At 38.6% G+C, this 12,500-nt stretch overlaps 1 protein-coding gene across 1 annotated transcript in view; it reads left to right on the top strand.

Moving 5' to 3' along the window:
* The first annotated feature begins 1,242 nt into the window (after positions 1 to 1,242).
* LOC136855519 (venom carboxylesterase-6-like) overlaps positions 1,243 to 12,500 on the top strand; it is a 47,646-nt gene continuing 36,388 nt past the window's right edge. Inside the window, 1 exon segment of the mRNA XM_067132634.1 lies at positions 1,243 to 1,497. Coding sequence (XP_066988735.1) covers positions 1,388 to 1,497 — 110 coding nt within the window. The 5' untranslated portion in view covers positions 1,243 to 1,387.

Below are 12,500 nucleotides of genomic sequence, written 5' to 3'. Positions count from 1 at the left end.
TTCTTTGCTTCCTTCAGAACAGACCTGGACCTGATGAAGGCTTAAGGTCGAAAAAAATGTGGCCTTCCCATAAATAAAGTCTGGGGTTTCCACAAATGCATTTTCCTGGGGGTTTCTTAAAATGACGAGCTGAAAATCGTTTCATCTTCAGTAACTTTTATGTGTGTGAGAGAGACAACTGTTGTGTACAGTCATATAAAATCATCATTACAGCTATAATTACAACCATTAAAAACATTACAGCTATAATAACTATCATTAAAAACATTACAGCTATAATTACTATCATTAAAAAATCATTACAGCTATAATTACCATCTTTAAAAAATCATTCCAGCTACAATCACCATCATTAAAAAATCATTACAGCTATAATTACAATCATTAAAAATCATTACGGCTATAATTACTATCATCAAAAATCATTACAGCTATAATTACAATCATTAAAAATCATTACGGCTATAATTACTATCATTAAAAATCATTACAGCTATAATTACTATCATTAAAAATCATTACAGCTACAATTACCATCATTAAAAAAATGAAATCCTGGGCTATTTATAGTGACGTTCGAGCCTGGGCAACACCTGGCATTTAAATATTAGTAATGTGTCTTCGACGGCGTTGTAAATACGCTGAGGTAATTTTAGCCATCAATACTAAAACATAGGAAAGACTATGCTTGTTATCCAATGGGCAGAGGAGGAGGAGGAGGGAGGAGGAGGAGGAGGAGGAGGGAGCTATGAGAAAGGAGTGTGAGGAAAGTGAAGTAGTAAGACAGGAAGGAGAAAGAAGGGGAAGGGGAAGGGGTAGAGGAGGAGGAGGAGGAGGGAGCTATGAGAGAAGGAGGAGGAGGAGGAGGAGGAGGAGGAGGCAGGACGTAGAGAATGAAACGTGATAGTTGATCTCAGTCCTTTGAGTACACACAAGCAAGGAGGAGGAGGAGGAGGAGGAGGAGGAGGAGGAAGGGGGTGGTACGGGAGAGGTGACAAGCAGTCGGGATATACGGATTGCAAAGAAGAAGAAGAAGCAGAAGAAGAAGAAGAAGAAGAAGAAGAAGAAGAAGAGGAAGAAGAAGAAGCAGAAGCAGCCGCAAGAAGAGGTTTGGTCAGTGCTTGCGCCGTTCGGTTTGTCCAGACGGCGCTGGTGTGTCACGCCGATTACAACTCGGGTCCGAAAAGGCTCTCAGCGCTTGCGCTTGCTTGCTAGTTTGCCTTTGCTTGAGTGAGCACCCATCTCCTTGCCTCTGAGCCTCCGCCACGGCTCCTGGCTGACACCCGTTGATTCAGAGCTTCCACGGCGTAGAAGTTCACCCAGTGACGGAAGGAAAAAGAAAATATAGCGGTGTCGAGTGTCTCTTCAGACGTGTAAGTGCGCGCGTATGTGCGTGTGTGCGTATATGTGCGCGTGTAGGTGTACCCTGTTGCATAATACCACTAGAGAGCGTGTACCCAGCAACGTGCGTGTACCGTCGGAGAGGAGTTCAGTCGGGTGAGTACCCTATTTATCATAGTAGGTGGTCAAAGGGAACGGAACGGTATATTATTGTTTTTTTTTTTTTTGACTTCCAAGAGGGGAATGACTTCTCTGGGATTACGTAAGAAGCACGCGCTTCCTTTTGTATACCATGGTGTTCATGAACTTTGTATTTTATTATTATTATTATTATTATTATTATTATTATTATTATTATGTAATACAAATCCACAATTATATGGTAAATATATTACTATGTACAATAAATATAATTGTGGACTTTTATCAAACATTGTTTTTCACGAAATTGTGAATCTCTTAGCATTATTATTATTATTATTATTATTATTATTATTATTATTATTATTATTATTAATCAGAAGATGAAACCTATTCATATGGAACAAGCCCACCAAAGGGGCCATTGACTTGAAATTCAAGTTTCCAGAGATTATTATTATTATTATTATTATTATTATTATTATTATTATTATTATTACCTTTACGAATTTTGTCACCCATTCTAAACACCTGAAGATGTATGTAAACAAGTGATTCTGCGTACCTCACACAAACATGCAAACACAAGCATATAATGATGTTACGCAAAGGCGCAAGTTGAGTGACCTTGACAATTCACAGTTTCTCCTATTCATTCATAAGACAACATACTGTCCACCTCTATTCATTCACTACGATTGTGTTATATCCTGTTCCCCAATCTGTCAGGTTAAATTCATTTCTGTCTGTGGCGTGTGGCTTGACCTGCAACTATTTCATGAAAGTAGGATCGTTCGCGGGGAAATTTATATATTAACAGCTGACCAACCCGGCCCTGCCCGTGATGTCTTACTCCAACAGTGCTCATTTCTAGATAGTCAGTCATATGTATACCAAGTTTGGTTGAAATTGCTCGATGCGTTTCAGAGTTATGCTGGCACATACACACACACACACACACACACACACACACACTCTACATCCATTTATACATATATATATATTATTTGTTTTCGTTTTGCTTCTGCAGTTATGCTAATTCTATTTCCTAATTTTCTTTTCTATGTGCACAACCTACCCCCAAGACGACCCTATTTTCAGACAGCTTACAAAACCGATGTTTCACCAAACACTTGCAGCTCTGGTTAGGGTAACCTACTTAACGTACATCAGGGACTGCACATAAAATTCTCCCCTCGAAATAAAAAAAAATATATAATTACAAGTCAACGTTCAAAAGCCTTTCCCCAGGGGCTGCGATCTTCCCCACATAAAACCTATTGCCTGAAGCCTCATGACGAACCTGCCCAGAGAGCCAAGGTGACCTTGAGTACTTGATTTGCCTTTGGGGGTTAATAATAGTCACTGCACGGGTTCTAGTGAGAAAAACTCTAAAATGATTGGGAATCACAGGTTTGATAATAAGCAAGCAATAACGGACATATCATCAAAACATGTTGTATCACAGTCTTCCCGTTATATTTTAGATATCCCTTGCAAAAGCATCAAAATTGCTTGCGATTAAAAACAAGCAAACACTCACTAACACGTAACCGGCCCGCCCCCTCTACCCACAACAAACAAACATGCACATTCTCACTTCACAGGTTATGGTACGAAAAACTCTAAAATTATAGAAAATCACAGGATTGAAAATAAGCAAGAATTAGCAGACATAAGATTAAAACATTTTTCCACTTTAAACTTCAAACTGTTGTATCATAATCTTCCCGTTATATTTTAGGAATCTCTTCCAGAAGCCTCAAAATTGCTTGCGATTACAAACAAGCAAACGCTCCCTCACCCACAACCCTTCCAACCCCCCCAAACAAAACCCCACAACACACAAACATGCACATTGTGTTGTAGCTCATACAAATTGGCAGAGGTCTCTCAAAGTGGATTACTACATTTCATATGAGTCACCAGGCACTTGCTACGCTAACTTCAGTTGCGTATTTATTTTTTTTACTTTTTTCTATGCGTATTTATTTTTCATTCTTTATTTCATTTATCTATTTATTTTCTGAGTTGACTCAAATACTCGGAAGGGTGTTTTTGTGCTCGAAGAGACACTGGTCACTAGGAGCAGAAATATGAAGAAGGGAAATACACAACTGCAACAGAGAGAGAGAGAGAGAGAGAGAGAGAGAGAGAGAGAGAGAGAGAGAGAGAGAGAGAGAGAGAGGTAACAGGTGAGCAGATGAGAAGAAAGAACGACTCTAAAGGTAATGGGGGTTTGACGCAACCAACATTGCTCTTGGCGTTAGGAATCCCTCTTTGCGAAATAGGGCATTCCTCTCTCTCTCTCTCTCTCTCTTCAGCTCATTCTTTCCAGTGCCCTACTATCCTTTATTTATTATTATTTCCATTATTATACCTTTACGTGGCGTCTATTCTAAAAGAAAAAGAAAACAAAACGCGTAAACTAACTCACTAGAATTCCATTCAGAATACATATTATTATTATTATTATTATCATTATTATTATTATTATTATTATTATTATTATTATTATTATTATCATTATTATTATTATTATTATTATTATTATTATTATTATTATTATTATTATTATTATTATTATTATTATTCAAGAGATGAACCCCATTCATATGGAACAAGCCCAGAGGGGTCACTGAATTGAAATTCAAGCTTCCAAAGAATATTATTATTATTATTATTATTATTATTATTATTATTATTCAAGAGATGAACCCTATCTATATGGGAACAAGCTCACTAAAGGCCACTGACTTGAAATTCAAGTCCTAAAAGAATATTATTATTATTATTATTATTATTATTATTATTATTATTATTATTATTATTATTATTATTATTATTATTATTAAACAATATTATTATTTTCTATTAACAATTATTTTATTATCAGGGATTATTATTATTATTATTATTATTATTATTATTATTATTATTATTATTATTATTATTCAGGAAGTTGAACCCTATTCATATGGAAAATGCCCACCACAGGGCCATGATCAAACTAACCTTCCAAAGAATATTAAGGTGTCATTAGAAGAAGTAAAGAGGAAGTAAGAGGAAGCAAAGTGAAATACAGAAAGAAGAGATTCCACTTATCAAAAAAAAAGAGGACAATTAATAAACAGATAAACAAAGGTCCATTTTCCACGACAAAGAGACTTTCTCTCGTTTAAAACTAATTTTCAAGACAATTTTCTTGAATGGTTTTTATACAAAAAAGGCGTAAATAGATTTTGAGGTCACAACACGACCCGAATGATGAGGAACCCCCCAAAAACTGAGATGTACCAAGATCAGAGAAGCTTTCATACATACATACATACAGTATATACATACATACATACATACATACATACATACATACACCGTCTATTTGCTACTGAGTGGCAGCAAGTCTGGCCTCTCTCAATAGATTTATGAGCCCCTGCTATTAATAAACTGCTACGAACCAGTAATAGCAATTGAGTCAGAAAGAGGTATACAGCTCTAAATGATATGATGAATAAAAGGCTCAGTACAACCTTTCCGCATTTCTCTCTCTCTCTCTCTCTCTCTCTCTCTGTATCTCTTCCTATACGCAGCTTACGTATGTTACATGTGAGCTAGCTCTCTCTCTCTCTCTCTCTCTCTCTCCATTTCTTTACCTCTTCTTATACACAGCTTACGTACGTTACGTATGAGCTCTCTGTCTCTCTCTATTAAAGTTTATGTATGTTACATATGAGCTCTGTTAGTTTTCTATAGTCACTCAGTAAGCTTTTCGCATCTCTCTCTCTCTCTCTCTCTCTCTCTCTCTTCTCTCGATATCTGTCAAGCTTCGTATACATAATTTATGTAGGTTACGTATGAATCCCGTCAGTCCTTGTCGCGAACTTACCTTATCTCTTCCAACTACATATAGGCATTAACAAAAGAAAACATTCTTTATGCGGAATAAAAGGAAAGGGAGCTGTATGAAAAATCTAATAAAATGCAGTTTGATAAAATATAATTTTATCTCATCATTATATGGATAAAAATAAATACGACAATGCTTTAAATGAAAATTATACGTGCTGGCTTTGTCTGCTCTGTCCGCACTTTTTTTTTCTGTCCGTTCAGATCTTAAAAAACTTGAGGCTAGAGGGCTGAAAATTGGTATGTTCATCATCCACCCTCCAATCATCAAAACATACTAAATTGCAGCCTCTAGCCCTACTAGTTTTCAATTTATTTAAGGTTGTGTTAATAACACCGTGCTTCTGGCAATGATATAGGATAGGGCTAATGTCGTTAAACCTTCATGGCCATGGCTCACAGCACTATGTACCGAGACCACTGAAAATAGATCTATTTTGAGGTGGCTCTTGATTATACACTGGTAGTGGGCTATACAGAAAACTGACTGCCCGAAGAAACTTTAAGTGCTTTTTACTTGTTTCCAGTTACCTGTAAATAGCATAAATGTCTTTCTTCTCTAAAACCACACTTCTCTTCCCCAAACTCTTGCAAAAACACAGAAGTAATCAATCCTCTCAACTATACGTTGGGAATCTTTCCCTTACGCGGATAGACCTTGCACATCCTGGTATCACTCATTTAAACTATCACCACATATAACATTTCACTTGTAATCTCATCAGTTACAGCAGCTATCCAATCAGCTTTTCAATCGTCCTCCTTGAATTATCAAGACGGTACAGAGGTTATTCTTTAATCTATAATGGTACTTGGACTTGTGATTTTCAGATCGGTCTCTCTCCTATCCTCTTTGTCCAACAACTCTCCATATTACTCCTACATTCTCTTCAGAATGCATCATTTATTTCAAGATCCATTTGCTCATTCGCTATCTTCTCTGCATTCACTTCCTTCCACACGGTTGATGCAAAGTTAACCATATCCTACTTAAAAGCGAATAAGCCTTTAGGGGAATGGTAGGTGGAACGATTTATGAGATATTCAACAGGTATTTTCTTTCTGTTATTCAAGTGTATGTGCGCATCTGTACGCGCATACACTAAACATCTTCAAGTATGACGAGAAGTGATCAGAAACTGGAAGGTATATAATAAGTAAACATCACAAATACTAAACCGAAAATTTAAGAAACTTAGAAATGAAAAATAGTGCAGGAAACTCCTCCTCATTACCTCGTCACCGAAACGTAAAATACCAAACGGCCAAATCACGCAAGGGAGGCTAGAATGAAGCAGATATGAAAACGATGCATCTCAGCGTGATGCGAATGCAATTTATGGGATTACCTTCTCCAAGGTCAAAATTTGCGTCTGGGCCTTTGGGCCGCCCACTGAATTGAGACAAAAGGAATATTGTAAGGATGCTAAGCCTCATTCACTGGGCCAGCGTTGTGGGCTGAAAAGAAAGGTGGATAATCACTAGTTACTAAAGGAAAGGAGTGCAATGAATAGAACTTGTACAATTTTCCAACGCCAGCAATACACGTCTAATACTTGAGATGCAAGCCATTGGTTCGGCTCTGAGCACTTCCATGGTGGAAGGGATACAAATCCTTGAAAACAATTATGCTCTGCACCGGAAAAGCAATTATGCAACATGAAAAAAATACGAAATTATGTAACATGAAAAACTACCTCGGTATGGAAACCACCAGACCACAACGCAGTCTACAGGAATTAATGATTTGTTCGTCACCAATGTAGAAATTAATGATTTGTTCGTCACCAATGTAGAAATGAATGATTTGTTCAACAACGTAGAAATTAATGATCTGTTCGTCAACAACGCAGAAATTAATGATCTGTTCGTCACCAACGTAAGTCAAATTACGATCTGCACCATCAGGAAAATAAGATTAAACAGGAGGAAATTATATGACAAAGGAACAAAACTGACCAGTTCTATCCAAACTGAAACCAAGCTTGACGACGTCAGTCCGATGGGAAACGCTCAATGCAACACAGATATTAGTCAGCGGAATATTTGAGAATGACGACATAAGGGGATAAAAAAAGAGGCATAGAACGCAGTCTTAACTCACTGGAAATAAGACCAGAGATGAGGCGATCGAGAGCATTCTTCACTCAAACCCAAAACTCATTTGTACTCTTTCTCATTCAATGCCTCGCCAACATCCACTCCAAGTTTCTCTGTTCCATTTTTAGTTTTCTGTAAAAGAAAGCTGTTGTGCCGGCTTGTCTGTCCGTCCGCACTTGTCTCTGTCCGCCTCAGATCTTTAATTATTGAGAGCTGGAGGCTGCAACTTGGTATGTTGATCATCCACCTCCAATCATCAAATTTAAAATTGCAGCCCTCTAGCCTCAGTAGTTTTTTTTTTTTATTTATATAAGGTTAAAGTTAGCCATAATCGTTCGTCTGACAACGATACAGGACAGGCTACCACTGAGCCATGGTTATAGTTTCATGGGCCGCGGTTCATACAGCATTATACCGAGACCACCGAAAGATAGATCTATTTTCGGTGGCCTTGATTATATGCTGTAGCGGCTGAACAGAAAACTCGATTGCATTTTTTACTTCTTATTTCTACGTACTATTTTCTCAGGCAAAGGAATTCCTCCTTCATTTTTCCTTGATTCATGTCGAGTTTTTGAGAAACGGTTGGTCACCAGTGCATTAGCACCACTGTAAACGAGTCACGATCATTCAAATTCCCAGGGGGTAAATAAATTAGGGAAAAAATCTGATTTATCTCGGGAGCCATCACAAGTAAGATACACTTGGCTTTATTCATTATTAAATACAATTTCCTGAGCGTGTGCCAGGTACTCAATCCCGTTTTCCTACAATGGGAAATTGCACAAGCTTGGTGCAATGGAAAAGTAGGAATGCAGCTTGCGTTTCATAAATCACAATGAAAGGATATATCTTAAATACATTTTCAGACAGAGTTCGCTAAAGAACTGTCATATCAAAACGAAATCTACTACAAAATTCAAACACACACACACAATACACAATAATAATAATAATAATAATAATAATAATAATAATAATAATATGGCATCAGGACAGCGTGGGGGATACGCCAATAGACCAGACGTGATGTTGATTGACAAAATCTAGAAGTATCACCATCATGTCGCAATGCCATGGGACACCAGAGAGACGAGAAAGAAAGAGAGAAAAATTGATAAGTACCAAGGGTGAAAATCGAAATAAGAAGGATACGGTATATGCCAGCGGAAATTGTTACCCATAATCAGGAACACTAGGGCACGATCAAAGATCCCTGAAGAGGAACCTGAGAAACTAGATGCCGGGGTAGCTCCAGGACTCGCGCAGAAGAGTGTGCTAATAGAAACAGCGCACGGGTGAGAAAAGTGGACTCGGAGGCAGGATGCAACCTGAACCCAACACTATAAACACTACCCAGTCGTGAATAGGATGACCGTGAGTAGACCCCAAAAATAAATTAAAAAAATAATAATATATGATACCAATGATGACAATCGCACAAATTTCAACCGCCATCTATGAAAAATAACACTTGTATTCCCTCGGTGTGACCTTGAATTCTTGGTCTCTGATGAAGGCACTGAATAAAGCTGACAGCTGCTTCTTGACACATTGGGGAATGGGGAAGAAGAAGAACGAGGACCTCCCATTTTTAGACGCATAAAGAAGGTGCGGATGGGAACTCCAAAATGTCTCAAATAATTTAACAGTTGAGTATGCGTGTGTGTGTGTGTGTGTGTGTGTGTGTGTGTCTCTCTCTCTCTCTCTCTCTCTCTCTCTCTCTCTCTTCCTAAAACATAAAAAGTAAGATTAATAGCTATGATCCTCGAGAGCACTGGAATGAATGGTGTTCCTAGGGTGCTCTGCAAGCATAATCAAAACTTAAAAGGGGGATCCTCGAGAAGCCACTGGAATGAATGGAAGAAGAAGAAAACTTAAAGTAAGATTAATAGCTGCGATCCTCGAGAAGCCACTGGAATTTCTAGGTGCTCGCAAGCATAACATGGTCATAAAAACTTAAAAGTAAGATTAGAATCATCAGAAGTGGAATGAATGGCGTTCTAGGTGCCTGCAAGCAAACTGGTCCTTCTGCCCTCTCTCTCTCTCTCTCTCTAATTTAAAAAGTACATTAATCTTCCTCGGAGAAGCCACTGGAAGTTAGGTGCCTGCAAGCATAACATGGTCTCTCTCTCTCTCTGTCTCTCTCTCTCTCTCTAAAACTTAAAGTTTAATAGTTCCTCGACCACTGGAATGGATGGCGTGGTGTGTAACATGGTCCTCTCTCTCTCTCTCAAAACTAAGATTAGCTGCGATCCTAGAACCACTGGAATGAATGATTGCAATAGCATGGCCCCCTCTCTCTCTCTCTGTCTCTCTCTCTCTCTCTCTCTCTAAAACATAAAAAGTAAGATTAATAGCTGCGATCCTCGAGAAGCCACTGGAATGAATGGCGTTCTAGGGTGCCTGCAAGCATAACATGGTCTCTCTCTCTCTCTCTCTCTCTCTCTCTCTAAAACTTAAAAAGTAAGATTAATAGCTATGATTCTCGAGAAAGGCACTGGGAATGAATTACATTCTAGGTGCCTGCAAGCTACACATGGTCTCTCTCTCTCTCTCTCTTCTCTTCAACATAAAAAGTATGATTAATAGCTGAGAAGGCAATGGAATGAATGACATTCTAGGGTGCCTGCAAGCAGAAGATGCTCGCTCTCTCTATCTCTCTCTCTCTCTCTCTCTCTCTCTCTCTCTCTCTCTCAAACATAAAAAGTATGATTAATAGCTGCGATTCTCGAGAAGGCACTGGAATGAATGACATTCTAGGGTGCCTGCAAGCATAAAAAGGTCAGTCAATACAGATCTGTGGAATTGTGCTTGCTAATGGATCACGTGTGATCCTGTGAAGTAAGTTACAGACACACTTTACTTTATCAGTGACAAGCCTAAAGAAAACAGACGCCTGTCACTGTAAACATCTTGCATCCAACTGTGAAATCTAAGATGAAACAACTGTGCAGAAAATAGACATAAAAATATAAAAATATATCACTGTGACATCTTGCATCCAACTGTGAAATCTAAGATGAGACAACTGTACAAAAAAAAATAGACATAAAAACAGACATTAAAATAAACATCAAAACAACATGCTAACTTGAAACTCCTCACCAGAATCATATCATCATCTAATCCGTACCTCATCGTAAGATTTTATCTTCTATCTCCCCCTTGCGCTTTTTTTATTTTTTTTTTTTAGACATTAAAGACAGTTTCGTGATGCCAAACTTCTGTCGTGCGTCGGCCCATAATTTACTGCGTCCACTCCCCACTCCCGCTCTAAAAATAAAAACCAAAATGACACCAGCACACTGGAAGTTTTCATCTTTCCTCTTTCTGCACATACGTACATCATCTCAGTGTGGTGCATATAATTATCTATCTATGTAGATATATACAGGGTATGTCTCAGTATGTATGAGTGAGTATATATATATTATCTATCTATATATATATATACAGGTATGTGTGTGATATATATATATATATATATATATATATATATATATATATTGTTGAATCCCCTTGGAAGGAACGACCCACTAAAGTTCTTCCCATCTTGTTTTGAACAACATTTTCGGCTCAATGCTGAGTCCCTTGACCTACCCCAAGGAAGTTCTCGTACCAAACACGTCTGGTTGCATTTCTACTTTAGGCTGTCATCCGTCATAAGTACAGCTGCCCCGTCCAGGAGCTGAACCTTGGTCTTTAGAATTGATTGAGAGGAAACGGGGACTTATCCATTCAGCCTGTCTGGCCGGGGCTTGCTGTGCTTGTCCTGTGTCGTTCTTTCCCCGTGGGCGTAGGTTATTTTGAAGTCTTTTTCTTTTGCACCTACTCCTCTTATTCCTCTTCCTTACCCACCACAGGCACTCTAGGGGATTACTGAATCCTTTTTTTATATTACTGAGGTACTGGCAGGAAGTACAGAGGTATACATTCACTCTTCTATGTGAAAATTCATTCATCTTCATGACGCCATAATTCCAGCATCCCCTTATTTACCTGTGATTGGGACAGGCACTTAATTGGGCTGGCTTCGCCCCCGCCCCGCCCCCGCCCCCCGCACTCCCCACACCCCTTACCGGTGGCTAAGTTTTCACTGTAAGTCCTTAATGGATCTAAATGAATCAGCATTTACGAAGTAACTAAGTTGAACTTGTGATATCGTTTATGAAGGATAAAACGGGGCCAGTTCTCCATTGCAAAGGTTAACAGAACACGAAAATTTGTTGGTTTACATTAAAAAAATCGGGGATTTTAGTTCAACTTCGAGATTTTGGGCGTCGTATTAAGTGGACTGTGCCTTCCTTGCTGTCTAAGTGACTTTCCATCACTGATCAAAGAAATACGAACTTGTTCGAAAGTAAGAAAGCCGCTGGTCTGCAGCCATATTGGATCCCCCCTCATAACTCCGCTCTTCAAATTGATAATCTACCCAGGCCAACCGTCAAGGGGGGAAGAAGACCTTGCCATCCAATCAATCAATCAATCTCCCTTTTTAAAACAACAACCCACTTGAACGAAACCAGATTCTGGCGGAATACCTTCACACAGATTATCCCATCAAGCAGTGACCAGCTTCATTAAGCGACCCCATGTCTTGTTTGTTCTTTGGCGAACCGGACTGTTTTCGGCGCGCTGAAGCTGTTGTTGAACGCGTCAAAGTTCTGTTTTCGGCTCGCTGAAGCTGTTGTTGAACGCGTCATACTGCATAAAACATTCCTCAATTGTGAACAGAGCTTCCTAATCAATTACTATTTAGATTTTAATATTATAATGATGATTATAATGATGGTGATGATGATTTTGAAGTAACAGCAGCGCTAGAGAGTAAAGGATGATTAGCTGAATATTAAAAATCTTCTGCCTAGTCCCCATTTCGTTCCTTACCTCCTCAAGGATGGCGGAAAACCGTCAGCGGGAATTTCGGTCACGTCTCAAAAGCTGAGAGAGTCAATACTTCAGAATTGTACAACATTTCTGGCATTCGTGAATTAAATCTAAGGCGACTT

This window comes from Macrobrachium rosenbergii, chromosome 31, assembly GCF_040412425.1.
Source record: "Macrobrachium rosenbergii isolate ZJJX-2024 chromosome 31, ASM4041242v1, whole genome shotgun sequence".
Taxonomy (NCBI): domain Eukaryota; kingdom Metazoa; phylum Arthropoda; class Malacostraca; order Decapoda; family Palaemonidae; genus Macrobrachium; species Macrobrachium rosenbergii.
Note: the sequence above shows the minus strand (reverse complement) of the source record. Positions and strands in the feature narration are given on the sequence as shown.